This window comes from Colias croceus, chromosome 14, assembly GCF_905220415.1.
Source record: "Colias croceus chromosome 14, ilColCroc2.1".
Taxonomy (NCBI): domain Eukaryota; kingdom Metazoa; phylum Arthropoda; class Insecta; order Lepidoptera; family Pieridae; genus Colias; species Colias croceus.
This window is the reverse complement of record NC_059550.1, coordinates 3,650,487-3,668,312: the sequence shown is the minus strand read 5'-3', so window position 1 is coordinate 3,668,312 and position 17,826 is coordinate 3,650,487. Positions and strand designations below refer to the sequence as shown.

General features: G+C 31.1%; 3 protein-coding genes across 3 annotated transcripts; 2 read left to right on the top strand and 1 right to left on the bottom strand.

The window, feature by feature from the left end:
- The first annotated feature begins 291 nt into the window (after positions 1–291).
- LOC123697229 (arylalkylamine N-acetyltransferase 1-like) lies at positions 292–2,587 on the top strand. The gene is made up of 4 exons (XM_045643667.1): positions 292–386; positions 527–707; positions 1,316–1,515; positions 2,176–2,587. Exons 1-4 carry the CDS (start codon positions 319–321, stop codon positions 2,372–2,374), a joined length of 648 nt encoding a protein of 215 aa, XP_045499623.1. The 5' UTR covers positions 292–318; the 3' UTR covers positions 2,375–2,587.
- Positions 2,588–4,543: 1,956 nt separating this feature from the next.
- LOC123697350 (arylalkylamine N-acetyltransferase 1-like) lies at positions 4,544–8,544 on the top strand. The gene is made up of 5 exons (XM_045643830.1): positions 4,544–4,685; positions 5,402–5,518; positions 6,518–6,698; positions 7,034–7,236; positions 8,098–8,544. The coding sequence occupies exons 2-5, from the start codon at positions 5,451–5,453 to the stop codon at positions 8,300–8,302; spliced, it is 657 nt and encodes a 218-aa protein (XP_045499786.1). The 5' UTR covers positions 4,544–4,685; positions 5,402–5,450; the 3' UTR covers positions 8,303–8,544.
- Positions 8,545–8,910: 366 nt separating this feature from the next.
- LOC123697349 (dnaJ-like protein 60) lies at positions 8,911–14,400 on the bottom strand. Its single transcript, XM_045643829.1, has 6 exons — positions 14,257–14,400; positions 14,080–14,173; positions 13,095–13,267; positions 12,241–12,402; positions 11,374–11,476; positions 8,911–9,776 (listed from the first exon to the last, which is right to left on the bottom strand). The coding sequence occupies exons 1-6, from the start codon at positions 14,316–14,318 to the stop codon at positions 9,678–9,680; spliced, it is 693 nt and encodes a 230-aa protein (XP_045499785.1). The 5' UTR covers positions 14,319–14,400; the 3' UTR covers positions 8,911–9,677.
- Positions 14,401–17,826: the final 3,426 nt, after the last annotated feature.

Genomic DNA, 17,826 nt, shown 5'->3' with positions numbered 1-17,826 from the left:
TTTTCTGTCCCCGAAATAATCATAATACCCTTTATCTGGCAAGAGAACTCCATGGGATTTCCCATGCTGCTAAATTATATTATATTTATAGCTAACTTTGAGAGATAAACCATTAATTAATATGCATCTGTTAACAGTGAAACAACACTATTGTTATTTGTATTTTAAAAACTATTAAATAAAACAAAATACAACAAAGTACCTATTTAGGTATGTGTTTTGGTAACTTAATTTATTTATATGTTCGTTCTAGAGTTATTACTTATTACTTATCTATCAGTTTCAAGAAAATATTATAATTCTACACAAAGAAGCAAAATGATACACTTCCACATCAAACGTGTGACGATAAACGACATTGACAATGTGATCAAATTTTTAAAAAGGTACTTATGCTATTTTTCGTATATTTTTTTTTTCATAATATGAATATTTTCATTATAAGCATCAACTATGCCAAACTATTTGCAGAATAATTTCATGACCAAGCATCTCAATTATGTCAATAAATCCAATTTTATTACAGAACATACTTCCTTGATGAACCGCTGATTAAATCATTAGAATATTGCACATCAGAAACTGAATATTGTCCTGAGTTAGAGGAATATTGCCGAAATATTCTGACAACACTTTCAGTGATAGCAAAAGATGTTGAAGGAAATATTATAGGAGCTCTTGTAAATACTATAGGTCTTATTCATGACGTAAGTATCTAAGAATTATTTAAAATGTTATTCTTTTGGCGTTGTCTCCCTGATTTTTTTCTCTATTTCTACATCCAATATGTGTAAAAAAAAAATCAAGTAAAATCAAACATCATTTTTTTTTCTAATGTGATGCTTCGGTTATGCTTGTTTATCAATTATGCGGTCTTTAATTTAAAAATCAGTAAATAATACTTATGATAGGTAAGTATCTTATAAAAGAGAAAACATAAATTCCTTGAATATTCAACAATTTTAGAAAAATCTAAAATTAACTTGTAGTTATCCATTTACCCATTTACCATTTACCTAAATATAGTTTTATAAATTTATGTTAGTTTTTTCCCTAAAATGTATTATATTTCTTGATATATTTATAATGCCACTTAATTATCCGGTTGCCAAATGTAGACGTAGAGTAATGATAATTTATAATATTACGGAATTATTATAATAAAAAAGTACAATCATGTAACTACTAAATTGTTAAGACATGTAATATGAACAAAATATAACGTTAAAAAATTCAGTTTTCTTAGTTTGTATTTGAATTCCAATTTAATTCATGTCTCTCTTTGACAGCATTTAATTCCTATAAATTATTTCAGCCAATTGACTACCTACTAAACATAGACAAATACGAAAACATAAAAATACAAAAGTTCATGCGAGTAATTGCCGGAAGATCGGGAGCTAATTTACAAGAGAAATATCCGGATGATAGAGAATCATTTTACATCAGCCTTGCGGCCACTGACAAGGCGTGGAGGAATAGGGGAGTTATGAAAAAATTGATGGAGGAAGCTCAGTAAGGATTTTATTGTAATATATTTAATTGAATAATGGACTTGAATAACATAGTTTGTTAGTGCGAGTGGCTAGAATCTCGCATTCTGTCTATAGGTAGTTGTTTATTTTCTAAAAAATATCTTGAGGTCATAAAGCTGAAAAAATAACAAAAGATACGAAAATATTATTATTTATTTGTTAAATGAAAAAGATATGAATGCAGCTCCATCAAAAGGGCTCTATGCGAGCGCTCGACATAGAACACGGTGAACTGTGAACACCTATTTGAAAAAAAATCATACAGATGACAGATCGAGCGTTTTTGCATACACCATTCACATGTGTATCATATACCAACAAACATACACCAACTAAAATCTTACTAATTAATCTTATGTATGATGATTAATTACATTTATGACACTATTACGACGAATATAATATGATTCACACATAAAAATATTTCATAGCCGGAAATTATATTTAGTCTACTGGTGTAAGTAGGTAGGTATATGATACTCTACTTGCACTTAATACCCTTTTACCCGGTCGGCTATATAATTATGTAAATTACTTTGTTTAATTAATCTTAAGCACAATTTTTATTGTAACAGTACCTACTGCCAATATACAGAATATACAGTCAATCATTCAATAACGAGTTATTTATAATTTACAGAAAAATAGCAAGAGAACATGGCATCAGATTGATCCAGATAGACACATCTAGCTTCTACTCAGCCAAAGCTGCTGAAAAACTCGGCTTTACGTGCATTTACGAGAGACGTTACGCAGATATTACATATAACGGCAAACCAATCGTCGTGCCTGATCCCCCACATACAACGGACAAAGTTTTTATAAAGGAACTCTTTTAAATGTATATGAATTCGCTAAAAATAGAGAACCTTATGTTTTACTTGGGTAAAGTCCGTTAAAAACTTCGATCTTTAATTATTGTTATTAATGATACGAGACCTGAAAGTTCCTAAAATTGTATTGTAACGCTTAGAAAATAATTTGCTATAATTCACTACGACGAAGTACTACAACAGTGTGATCTAGCGTCTCTACCGGTTATGTGAAGCCCTAAAAGCACTACGAATAAAGTTATAACGCACATATTGCCCTAGCTTTTTCAATATTCTCCATTCTAGATAAATTTTCTGTACTGATTATGTACATCAATTATATTGGTGCATGTATTGGGCATTAAAATAATATGCCCGTCGCTACTTCGACAGTCGAGATAAGCTCATCTAGCTACTTCGTTCAGGAAAATCAATTTGCCGTAGCCTTCTTTAGAGCCATTTAGATACATATTTAGATACCTGTCTGTAATTACCTATTGTTATGTCCAGTTATTTTTTTCTGAATTACAAATCCTTAAACGGTGTTACCGGCCAAACCCGATTTCAGGACAAACTAGTTTTGCCTAGGCTAAATAAGTTCGTCCTATACACGATCGGATGAACTGGTATACCTAGCGGGTATAGCTCCTAAAAAAAGTACGCACACACCCAGGATAAACTAGTTTTGTAATCAAGCTTTTTCAGAACTTGCAGATGTGAACCATCAACCAAGGCTCTGAAATATAATTAAGGACTGCAGGTATGAGACATTCAGTTGGATCAGGGCAAAGTTTTGTGTGATGCAGTTACAACAAATTCTGTTCCACGAACAGATGCAAATGCAAGACAAACATTTAAGAATACCCGGAAATTAAATAAAAAAATACTCTCTAATAAAACTATAATCATCCGATCGTGTATAGGTCAAACTAGTTTAGCCTAGGTAAAACTAGTTTATCCTGAAATCGGGTTTGGCCCGAATCACAAGTCGCAGTTCTAATTAAAATTTTACTCCTGTAAATAAAACCAGAGCAAATGATAGTTTCGTGATTTGACTTTGGTTCGAAACATATTTCAATATTTCCTGATTCTCACTTCATAGGATAAAACATATGATAAAGCTGAATAGTTTGTTTGATTGTTTGAACGCGCTAATCTCAGGAACTGCTGGTCCGATTTTAAAAATTATTTCGATGTTAGATAGCCCATTTATCGAGGAGGCTATAGGCTATATCATCATGCTAAGACAAACAAGAGTGGAGCACTACGGATAAAACCACAGGGCATAGCTAGTTACAATATAAATTTGTATTAGCTTGTTAGTGGTTAAAACATATTTTGAGATCATAACAGTCGGGAATTCTTCGAACTACAAACCGATGTGGAATAGTGACGCAGCAATATTACATCGTTAATGAAGAACATACGGACCTTCCTATTTATTACCAGGTAATAATAATTTACGAGTGCAGAGTATGGGTGTTATAAATGTAACATTATTATATTACTAGCGGTTCGCCCCGGCTTCGTCCGTGGTACATATTTCGCAATAAAAATGGCCTATGTCCATTCTCTGGTATCAAAATATCTCCATACCAAATTTCATGCAAATTGGTTCAGTAGTTTAGGCGTGATTGAGTAACAGACAGACAGACAGAGTTACTTTCGCATTTATAATATTAGTAAGTATGGATTGGCACATCGCTAGAGATTAATAAGAATACATAAGAAGCATCGAATGACAATATTTGATACTCTTGGTAAATTAAAGATTTTAGATTAAAGGACCTACACGATATTCTCTATTGCAACTTGTTATTATTTTTCGACGCGCTATTTTTCCATCTACGCCACAGCTCTACCCCGTTTAGAAAGGATTTCAGAATAAAAGTGAAACAAGGCATAGAGTCAAAGAAATCAAATACTTAATAGTTTTTATGGTTCAGAATTTGGTTCCTAGTTGAAGCCCAATAGATAGTGATCTGTAACTCTGTAATGGAAAAAAGCGTAACTTAAAAAGCACCCACTCATACTATGATCGACCTTTAGTAGCACCCAAATACAACCAGACTCCACTAACACAACGCACTATCATCACAATCAAAGCATAGCCAACGTGATTTCCGATAAAGCCATGACACTCAACATAAATGCTCGACGCTATCTATCACAGTATGTTTACGCATTACCAGTCAGTCCAGTCGAACATTCACGGCTACCGGTTGCTGCCAAAATTAACGCGCGAATAAATACAAATAAAAAGTGAATGCATTTTCATCTTTGAAATCAATTCTACTATTCTATATATAGATATTTGTTAAGCACATGAACGATAACAGTGAGTATACTTTTTTATCTTAAAAAAATAGAGTGATAAAGTGAGCATCATTTTTTTACTTGTATTTTTTATAAAATAATAACTTGCCTCAACAAAACATCAGAGCCCAGAGGGAAATTATTTACTAGCGGATATTTACATGGGTCAGGCTAGAGTTACAATTAGTTATTATAATATCTCATGTACTCTTTATGTACGTTATTATTTTTCTGATGCACTTTATATTACTGTTAGTTAAGTATGTATTTTGTGTAATTTACTATTTGTTGACACACGCTACATAAACTTTAGATGTTATCAAACCGGTAATAAACCGGTGTTTCTCATTTTTCTACTCGTCTTTTCTTTCTTTTTTCGTATTAGTCAATAAAACAAGACATACCTATGGAAAATTTTGAAAATTATTAATATACCTACTCACAATCAAATTCAGATTGCGTTGCATTAAAAAAGCTACCGATGCTCTTTTTCTGATAGCGCATCACTATCTACATAATATATATTTTTGGTCCTTTGCAATAATAAGACAAAAACTAACATACTACACATTGACAAGGCTATCGCTAATATTGACGGCTAACATACCTACTTAGTTTTATAATGAGTTATGAAAACACATTAGTATTCACATGTAAGACTCTCTCGTCTGTCTATCGTGGTTTTAGCCTTGGATACTATTTTTGATACTAGTACAATTATTTTATGTTTTGTTACAGTCAAAATATAGTAAAACTATCAGAAGAAATTTATTACAAAAAAGCAAAAATGTCCAGTTATACTATTGAACGGATAGTGGAAGACGATACCGAGGAAGTTATGAAATTATTGAGACGGTAAGTACTTAACCTCTTTTGTTTGATAGAGCAATAACATGATTTCGTTATAAAAATAGCTACTTAATTAATTTTTAAATATTTGTTATCTTATTCAGAACTACTGTATCACTAACAATTTTAAAAACAATTGGTTGAAATTAGTCCATCCAGTATTTACTAAATTATTTTCTTCGTTAAACTTTTTGGCGCCATTTGCCATAGTGCCTAGAGCGGGATTCCCTCGCGCTACCTTATTCTGAGAATATAGTCAATTTAAAATAGTCCAAAATGGTGTTTTGGTGTCTAGAATAACGTAAAATTATGTACTATTTTTTATTAAGGTAGGTCTTACAACATAGACCAAATGTAATTCTAATTCAAATTATTCATTTCTCCTATTCTAATCTCCTTTCTAAATCCTATTAGATCTATTGTTTGATAGCAGAGGTTTTACGCAACTAAATAAATAAATGATAAAGAGTCTTTAGTAAAACTACTAATTATTAGAGGTAATGTTTATGTACAATTAAACATTTGATCACGTTTAATTAAAATATCCTGTGTTGAAATGGGATAATTTTCATTCTGTAAACAGCGTTGTGCAGTGTGCATATTACATACGTAGTATTATTAGTCTGTGATATTACTACAAAATTAATATTATATTTACTCTTCCATGACCATTAGGAGTTTAGTCGTACATGGGCAGGTAAAAAAAGAACTAATACTTGATTTTGATTTTGGAAACAAAATATTTTAAAGGTCAAGTTGAGGATTTATGATATTCACTTACTTGTTTCTAATAATAAACGACTTTTTTACACACACCATTCATTCGCGGAATACCTACACGTAAAAATAATATTTACATATTATTTTCATTTTTATCATCATCTCTTTAAACTTTGACACCAGGAGCAGCAATCAATATACCTACCTATTATCTTAGTAGATGCCACAGATAATATAATACTGGTAGATAGGTACCTAATTAAAGTTAAATTTTTATCCTTCCAGCAATTTCTTTCTCGACGAACCGATTAATAAAAAACTGCAGTACTGCACTTCGGTAGATGACGATTGCCCTGATTTAGACGAATACTGCAGATCCACTTTACCCGGAATATCATTTAAGGCCATAGATGCTGATGGAAAAATTATTGGAGTTCTTATAAACGGAATCAGTGCTGTCGACTATGTAAGAAATACTTTCACTTTTACAAGAGTTTAAGTTTAATTTGTATTTGAAAGATATACACGTAATAAATAAAAAAAACTGAAATATTTACATGAAAAGTAGACATTTAGTTAAAACAACACGTAACTGATATGTATTACTCACTCAACTCAAGTTGTTGTGGTCAAATGTGTGAGTTTGTTGTGGTTAATGCCATGGTCTACAGTACTGCAATGTTTGCATGTTTATTCCAATAAGCTTAACGAAAAACTATTCTAAATAGGTACTTAACTATATAGTATCTATTACACGAATGTAAACAAAATATACACTTACATTTAAAATTTATTTTACAGCCTATAGACTACGATACAATGATAGCAAACTGCACGAACCCAAAATTTAAGAAGATCCTAAACATCTTGCTTATTCGTGAACAAAATGCTCAGCTTGCTAAAAGATACCCAAATGAAAATAAATTATTCGAAGTTAAACTAGCGGCAACCGATTCAAATTGGAGGAACAAGGGAATTATGAACAAATTAATGGAAGAAGCAGAGTAAGTATAAGCACAGATTATATTATAGGTAATTATAATACACGAATGTTGAAGGTATATTTTATAAGTATTCGTGGAAAAAAATATGTAAGTAACTAGGAAACTACTAATTGTAAAACGAATTATAGGTACCTAATATTATTCAATAGCGACGGAATAATATATCTAATGCTTCAACTAGGTACAAGTTTCTAGAAGTGGATGATAACACATTTCAATAACATATGAAACGCTACATATAAGAAATATGATATTTAATTATTATTAGGTACATAACTACTATATAGAACCCTGCCGTTGTAGGTGTCGCAATTAACATACTTATCGTCTTATTTTACAATAATTTCCTTATTTACGCGGTAAAACTGCAAAATACTTATAGCATGAGTACTATAGAATATCCAATTGCATGATGACCAAGCGAAAAAATCAATCCTAAATTCTCCGATGCCAAACATTTCCCAATATCTATTGGTACTTTGCGGAATGCGTATTCTACTACCTACATGTATGACAAAGAGTAATTTTTAATTGATTCCATCGACTTTCGTAGAACCAATTTGTTAATAATATTTCAAACAATTAGCAAAAAAGTTACATAATTATTAAATCAGAAGTAATATGTTCGCTCATCAATCATCAAAAAACAGGAGCGCGAGCACGATTCACGAAAGCTATCGTCAAAATGGGAATTTGAAAAGCGCCCCTGCCGTCCGTAAAAGGAATTAATTTATTACGATAGCTTTCATCCCATCAAATATTAAATAAAAATAATATAGAGGGCGCTAACACTCTGGTTTGCTACATAAAATTATTGCTATACTTAACATAAATACATTAATAACAAACTATAAATTACAGAAAATCAGCTCGGGACCTCGGCATCAGATTATTACGTATCGACACCTCGAGCGAATACTCCGCTAAAGCTGCCCTAAAGTTTGGTTTTACTTGCCTTTACGAAAGGGCGTATAAAGATATAAAACTACCCGGAGAAAGTGAACCCATCATTGTGCCGGACCCACCACATGTTACGGATAAAGTGTTTATTAAGGAACTGTTTTAATGTTAAGCTTCAATACTTAGAATAGATTATTCTGGTATTAACTACTTAGAACTTTAGTACTTACATATTTACAAATCCCAGTGATAAGGATCATCTATGTCTGTTTTCTGTGACACAAGTAATAACCTAGTTCAGTAGACAACAAAATATTATTTTGTTCACAATATAAATGCTCTGCCATATTACATGTCTGCGACATATTAAGTAAAATTTGCTACCTAATATATATAATAACATAACTATATTATTTTATTCATTACGTTTATGTGACAAAATCAAGCCATGAACTGAGACTGAGTTATAACATTTATTACATTTGTTGTGTTATAGTACAAAATAAATTTAGAACTGACTTGTAAGACTTCTTTTAGTTTATATATTAGTAACATACACCTTTAAACTGAGAAGTTTTAAAGTCATAGTTTGTAGGTAAATGTGTTTCAATTATCTACGCATTTTTACTTATATTTCAATAATAAATAAATTGGATATAGATATAAGGATATAAAAGTAGATTTTGGCATATAGATAAATAAATTGGATAAAGATATAAAAACATAAATGAAAAATTTTTACGTAGATTACCGAGACAAATAAAAAAAGATAATAAATTTAACTATTTTATTTACACAGCTCATAAAATATTTACAAAAATAAATTGAGGTAGTTAAACCACAAAATCTTTATGTATTTTTTTCTACAATTTTGTGTTAAATTTGTTCTAAAAATTTATTTACTCCTAGTCACTGCATTTTTTATTATTTAATGCACATTTTTTAATAAATTGAGTATACTATAAAATCAAGTAAACATATTTATTTCTAATTTGAATAACTCATAATTTATCGTTAATCTAATTAATAAATAAATTGCAATATCAAATTTAAAAATAAATTGTTCTCAAATCATTTTCGTGGATTTGTTAAATTATACATCTGTATAATATAATCACAAAAGGCAATCACTTAAGTTTGTACATATAGAAATATATTTTTACAATTTTCAGTAATTGTTACTGAAAATTTATGTCATTTTCTTTAAAACATTAGCAAATAAAAGTGATATTCTATCTCATAAGGTTCTTTATCACCGGAGATGTACTATGTGTGCTGTAACACAGCTTAGCACATCTCTAGTGGTAAATCACCCTAATTGTGATTTATCGTATATGTCACTCTACATCTTTTATAATAATGGTGTCACAAAAATATTTTTTTTGTGTCATGTCAAATGACATTCGTCAGAGCAGCCAGCATAAATCCATAATGAGAAATAAATTATTATTATTTGTGAGTATTGCTCTGTCGAGACTTCCCTTCCGAGAAGTCCCTTTAGTTATACCACCACCTGCTTCTATTTATTTCTTATGACTTTTTTATTTTTTCTCGTTGGCAAGCGCGTGTCCTAAAGACGCAGTAGCGACTGTCGGATTTGCTGCATTCACTATTTTCTCTAATAATGCTTTTGTTTGCATCTGAAAAATAAATGATAAATTAATGAGTATTTTTAACAATTTATTGTACAAGATACTTAAAAAATATAAACTATAGTAGAGCTAGAGCCATTTTAATAGGCAACATTTGACAGTTCAACAAAATTCAACAACGTAACCTAGTAACGACGACGAATAACATGATATTTCGTTTTGTTAGAACTGCACATTTGCTTAACTTTTTTCAATTACGATTACATATTTATAATAATGACCGATACAAGTAATTTTAGGATTTGATTTTACTGATAAACCAATCTAAACATAATAAACAATTTCTGATTTAAAGAACTGACGTCGCTACAATTTTGTGTCAATAAACCTTTTTTCTTTTAAAATACCAGAGACGTTACCTATATAAAATCTAAATCTGACATCTAGAATCGAATGCATTGATTACTTAGGAATAAAAATTATCATAAATTATTGACATAAAGTTCGATTCGTTTTAAGTTCGATTGACAAATGTTTCAAGTCCGTATCGATTAATTCACTTTAATCGATGTTTTTAAGCAGGTTACCACCCTATGAAGATAAAATTGATAGACTTCAAATGTTGCCTATTAAAATTGGCTCGACTATAATAGAAATGTTTCAGTAATTTTCATGGGCGTAGCTAGTCATGGGCTCAAGGTGGGGCAACAATAAAAAATAATATGTAACTAGCAACTGTATGTACCAAGTATGTACCCAAAGTTATATCCAGGTCTTCAAATGCCGGCGGCTGTACCGCCAGCATTTCCGAAGGCATTCGCGAAGGCACTCGCGAAGGCATTTGCGAAGGCATTTGCGAAGTCATTTGCGAAGGCATTCGCGAAGGCACTCGCGAAGGCATTCGCGAAGGCATTCGCGATGGCATTCGCGAAGGCACTCGCGAAAGCATTCGCGAAGGCATTCGCGAAGGCATTCGCGAAGGCATTCGCGAAGGCATTTGCGAAGGCATTCGCAAAGGCACTCGCGAAGGCATTCGCGAAGGCATTCGCGAAGGCATTTGCGATGGCATTCGCGAAGGCATTGGCGAAGGCATTCGCGAAGGCATTTGCGAAGGCATTTGCGATGGCGAATAAGTGTAAAGTAAAAAGTATCAGTGAGTTGTAGAACGTGTAAAACAACAAAAGTGAAATTGGATAAGTTAGTGGGGTAACTAATTGGGGTACTATACTCATTTTTCTTACAGTTCATGTAACATAGAAACCTCAGCTATTTTCTTTTTTCGTGTGTAATTCGTTATTCGAATTTTTGAACAATAGTTCACCTACCACACCACGAAATAGATCCAAAAATCTTCAGCCGTTTGGTCGCTGGGCGTATGACACTTGTTAGGTGTTAGTCAGTCAAAAGAGTTAGTAGGTACTTACTTCAATTTTTAGATTTGGTTAGGTATCTACCTACCTTCCAGGTTAAAGCTAGAGTGGGGCAAGTGCCCCACCCTGCTCCACCGTGGCTACGCCCATGGTAATTTTGACTATACTATCAGAAGAATTGTCTTGAATCTTGGAAGTTTTGTTAATAATTTTAATTTTTAAAAAGCAAAGGATAAGACTATATCTCTAGATAATAAAGACAATTTAATACTTACTTCATTAGTCTTCCCTTGAGCATTGGAGCGAACTCTGTCCAACTCTTCAGCCAACATCATAGACCTTTCCTGTGTCCTTCTACGATGAATGACATAGGATTGTCTGCAAAAGAAATATCAATCAATCACAATCAATCAGAATTAATAATCTATCTTCTTTATAATAAATATGAATCGCCAAATGTGTCGGTCTTTATAAAAAATATGAATCATCAAATGTGTCGGTATGCATAAGACCAAAAACAAACAGACTAAAACAGGCTAAGTTTTTGTGTAGAGAAAACACGTCATAGGGCAGTAGATCAGAATGACGTCTGCTGGAGTAGCTTAGTCAATAATAAAAATATTTATAACTAGCTTCCGCCCGCGACTCCGTCCACGCGGAAAAATTAAGAAAAATTAAGATTTATTGTTTTTTCTACGTATTTTTCCGGGATAAAAAGTATCCTATTTTATGCCCAGGATAATAAGGTATAATTATACCAAGTTTCATCGAAATCGAACCGTTAGTTTTCACGTGATGCCTGAACATACAGACAGACAGACAGACAGACAAAAAATTTTTTAATCACATATTTGGGCTTGGTATCGATCCAGTAACACCCCCTGCTATTTATTTTTTTAATATTTTCAATGTACAGAATTGACCCTTCTACAGATTTAGGTATTATATGTATAGATTCATACTGATGACCATTTAAATGCTGATTTCATAAATAACATCTAATATTAATGGTTAACCAGGGCATTAATGTAAAAACACAAGTGTGGGGAAATTCATTAGAACAAATTAAATGAAAACTTCAAAATTAATATTATTAAATAGGACTAAGAACTAGACATAAATTATAAACTAAAAAGCCATACCTTATAATAAAAACTTGAAATAATGTCCCAACTAGAGCCACACTAAAACAAAGTAGTATTATTGCAATATTTGGCAGTTTCTTGAGACCTTTCACTCCGTAGTAGTCCGTATTTGTATTCTTGGACTGCTTTGGTGGATCATGAAATGGATTCTTCCCATAACTAAAAAATAATACAATTGTTTGACTATCAATAATTCGATATATTATATATATAATATTCGATAATCGTTTTATTTCCTGTGTTCGGGCATGAAGACAGGCTATCCATACATAGCTAGGCTTGCTCATACAATTACATATGAGAAAAATAATAAGAAGCATTTGGAAATTAACTTATATCTAATATAATATACTTATTAACTTATGTTTGAACCACTGTATGCAACTTGCTGTATTTATAATTCAAAACAATATAAGATCTACAACAGCGACATGCAACGGTTCTCTTATTAAAATGAAGTTTCTGGGGACTATAGGAATTTAAAGATTACAAAGAAATGACTATTCCGTGAAATTTTGCTGGCATTTCATTTCAAGTCATATTCATACATAACGATTGTAGAGTTTATCTAATATATATATAAAATAAAGGCGAAAGTTTGTATGGATGTATGGATGTTTGTTACTCTTTCACGTAAAAACTACTGAACCGATTACAATGAAATTTAGCACACATATAGAGGGTAACTTGGATTAACACATAGGATAGTTTTTATCCCGGAAATCCCACGGGAACGGGAACTATGCGGGTTTTCCTTTGCAAACGCGGGCGAAGCCGCGGGCGGAAATCTAGTTCTATATAAAAATCAAATTCTATTACATAACGTATGAAACTACTACCTTATTACTTACGTATATGTATAAGGATTATGTGTTTTATAAACATACGAAGCACTCTGTGCCCCAACATTCATCACATGGTCGTAATGTGCTCTGCTGCTCGGCTTGCTCAGGGTATTGTATGCGTCTACAATTTGTACAAACTTGTCTTGCGCCTTAACATCTTTGTTTTTATCTGGGTGATACTGAAATAAGAATAAGATGACTATTAAATTAATATGAAGAATGGTGAGTGGTTCAACTAACCCTATTTATATAAATTTATATGAACGGTATGGCGCGAAAGGATGCGGGTTCGAGTCCCGCCTCATGATCAAATTTTTTCTATTCTTTATAATTTTATATTTATAAAGCATTTGAATGCCATTAAACCAAAAATATAAAATTTAACCCTATATATCTATAATATTAGTAGTATGAGAAGTAAGGAACTAACCACCTACTGGCTACTAGATGGCTAACTCATTTATAAATCACTAGATAGATTAATGTATGAGTTACAAGCTAGGTGTGGTCTTCCATTTAATATTCTATAGACGCAAATAAAACAAACCAAAATATATCAATGAAACAAAAATTTCTCTTGAAAGCCAGTTATATAAACAACTAGCGGTCCGCCCCAGCTTCGCCCGTGGTACATGTTTACGTTTTCTCTACATAAGATCCATCCTCGTACTTCAAGAAATTTATTAAAAAAAGAATTATCGAAATCGGTTCAGCCGTTCTCGAGTTATGCGCTTACCAACACATTTTGCGATTCATTTTTATATATAAGATAAAAGGTGCTTAAACTGAATGATTGATTCACCCTCAGATTATTATTTTTTTAGTTATATAAATATAGCATACATTTCATTAAGTTTATCAATGGTCTTTGTCTAGAAACAGTAATAGGTCAACAATCCCCAAGGGTCAGATGAAAGTGAAGCTGCAATTTTTAAATTTAAAATTAAAGTTTTACTTTGAAACAAACCACATAATAAAATGAAGTGCTTACCTCTTTGCTCATTTGTATGAATGCATCTTTTATTTCTTTATCTGTACAGTTCTTCTTTAAATTAAGGACTTCGTAATGGGACTTCCTATTTTTACTAAAATGAAAGCGAAATTACGATAGGTATAATAAGTACCTTGTTTCATATATTGACATAAAAATTATGTTGTAATTTCAAACCTGTATAATCGAATAAAAGAACATATTGAATGAAAGTTATTATTGCGTTTTAAAAAATACATAACGATTTTGTAAATCCTAAATGTAAAATGATTAATGAATTAAAACATATTTGTTGTTATTTGGCAATTTCCATTTTTTAAAATTTAAAGGCAATTGACAAACTTTCAATGTCATCAGTCATGTGTCAATGTCAATAGACAGATTATATATTTTTAGAAGAAACAGATGGTAAAAAATCTTTAGTTGCAAATAAAGTTTAAGAACGCGTTCTGAAATCCAACAAAAAAAAATTACTAAGCTATAGGTCTACCAGAATCTGATGGCATATTTATATTTAAGAAATAAAAGATTTTCATGTGGCAACTTATTTGACAACTATATGACTATAGTTCCATGCAACTATCCAATTGGTTGTCAAATTATTTGTCTTTTTTGCAGTTGATAAATAATTTTTAGGATTTTGTCTAAAAAATCTTCGATAATGTCGAAAAAGCTGCTGCGATCACAAGCAAGAGGTGTTGTTTATAATGTGTATAGAAAAATATTTGATGAAGAAGGGTCAAACACATCACAATTTTCAATTTAGAAGATTTTATTGGTTAATTGGACTTACCCGCTTTGATACTTTCAATTAAAAAATATTAAATGTAGGTAACTATAATATTGTTTATTGATTGGAATATAATTTTATGGAAACTTATTACAGGAGTTTCCAATACGGCTATTCGTCAAGTCCAAGCTGTCCAAGTCAATTTTATAATGTGTGTATCTGTTAATACTTACGAAAATAAACATAGTTTTATTTTATTTTTATTTTATTTTATACTAGCATTCCGCCCGCGGATTCGCCCGCGTTTAAAAAAACCCGCATAGTTCCCGTTCCTGTGGGATTTCCGGGATATACATATATGTTTATCCAAGTTACCCTCTATATAATTATGTATACTAAATTTCAATGTAATCTTCAGTAGTATTTGCGTGAAAGAGTGAGTAGGTACATCCATCCTCACAAACTTTCGCATTTATTATAGGTATTACATTTCCCAACGTGTAGAATCAACAAAGCTAAAAACAGTGTAATATTTATGGCTATTAAAATATTATATAATATTAAATAATACATCATTTATTTTGATAAGGGTTAATACCAAGGTACAAATAAAGAGCTTTTTGTAGCGGTGGTATTTTAATTTCTTTTTTTCAATAAAAAAACGCTTATTGTGACATGACTGTAATAGTTAGAGATATGCTGCCGCTGATTTTTTGTAGACAATGGTGTGTTCTAAAAAAATGTAGTATATCATTTTGTTCTATCATCAACAGTTTTCGCAGCGCACGCGATGTAAGGTAGTTTTTTGATATTTTTTTCACACCTTGGATTACGTTATCGTAATTTTAGTAAGGATGCCTATTTTTTTTGAAAATGAAATATAGCCTATGTCACTCAGAAATGATGTAGCTTTCCAACAGTGAAAGAATTTTTCAAATCTGCCAAGTAGTTTCGGAGCCTATTCAATTCATACAAACAAACAAACAAAAAATCAAACCTTTCCTCTTTATAATATTTGTATAGAAAAAAATATAAGCAGTCTAGTTTTCTATCGATATAACATCGATATTTTCACATGGCATAATGATAATGAACATACAATTAATATAGGTATGTGTAAATAATAATATGTATTACCTGTATAAAAGTAATATGTATGTTATACATGTAAGTATGTACCTACATAATATTAAGTGGATATCTCATTATTAAGTACAGTATTGTCCACTTATGTAATGTGACTAATGATATTGAGAACAAACTAAAAAATAAGCAGTATCAAGATCGTTCAGTCCATTTTCCCTAGGGTTGCACACTCAAAATTTTGATTTCCCTATTTGCCATCAGATTCTGGTTTACCTATATCACCCTGCAGCTTAGAGCATTAATCATTGTATATCGGACGCAATTTTTTACCTTATCCATGCGCAGCAATCCTCTCATCATTTCACTTATCGCTATAACTACATGCTGCTAATATCCTAAATAAGTGCAAAAATAATAGTTATCTAAATACGCGGGAAAAATAATCATAGGTATTTGCAGGTTGTTTTATTCACGAAAATATTACACATAAAAAAAATTACGTACATCCCCGCCGCCACAGCTAAGCCACAACGTCAAGGGTCAAGCCAACCGCTGCAATTAATTTCAGAAAAAAAGAATTTATTCGTCATCAGATTTGCAGGATTTAGCAGTGAGATCTTGTAGGTACGTATAGGTAAATTTAAGAAATACACGCAGTGAAATTTTATTTTTAATTGACTAACTAAACATGTTTAGTAAGTACATACTTTTACCTAAACCATTAGCCTAAACCTTTAAATTTACCTTCGAAATAACATTGGTTAGCTATAAATATTGTATATTTTAATATAATGACAATTTAAAATCTTTTAACTTATTTAACATATGTACATTTTTTTTAAACAAAAGAATGTAATTTACTTCAAAAATAATTAAAATAACGGAGGCATTTCAAATGGGGTATCCAATAGGTACATTCTCAATATCATATTCATAAGGTGAAAATCTAATACATTATCTATCAAAGTATGCTATAGGATGACTAATAAACACAATTATTGAAGTGAAACTTCTTTATCGGGGTTGGAAAAAAATTTAGTGTAACATTTTTTCGTTACGCGTGACATTTTTCCGCCTTCTTTCTCTTATCCCTACCACGCGTGATTGTATTTCTGTAAAGTCGTTTCATTTCTTACGTGTGTACACTAGGTAGTACACGCCCACATTTTTTTTATTAATAAAATTCGATTTAATTTATATTTACGATTCTAATTTCTAATGATTAGAAAACTTTAAATTTGGTACCTGTAAATAAGTACAAAGACAAAATGTAATTCAAAATATATAGTTTTGTGTTTCATTTTTGTTGTGTCTTTACCTTTAGTAATATCGAATCTTACCTGCAAAGACAAATTTTATCTTTTAACTTTCAAGAAAACAATATATTGATCAATTATAAATTTATAAGATACTTGTTATTAGATTTCTGAGGTATTTTGTTGTTAAATATGCGTAAAAATTGGTGTGCTTTATATTTTTATTTAGGATAGGTAATTAGTTACCTAATATTATATACTTAGGTACAATCGGGTTGAATAATAACAACTACAACAACATTGCATTTATAGAAACGACGAAATACCTAGTTTGCAGCGTTTGTATTTATTTGCTCAGCTATCTAAAAGTTTAGCTTTTTTCGCTTACCTATGATATTTATATTTTATTTCTTTGAGATTGATATTTATATTTTATTTCTTTGAGATGTCATAAAGAAGGTAACTACCTACCATGCTACCTACCTATTTATTTATTCCGCGGAAAGTTTATAACGTTGTAGGTACTTACAAAAAAAAATCTAAGTACATAATTAATTTAAAATTCAAATAGGTATGCCGCATACCATTCTAAAGTTGCAAAGTTACGATTTTTCAGTTTACTCTACTAGCTAATTGCACAGTGCACTGAAGTTAGAAGTTTGAGCGAATGAAAGC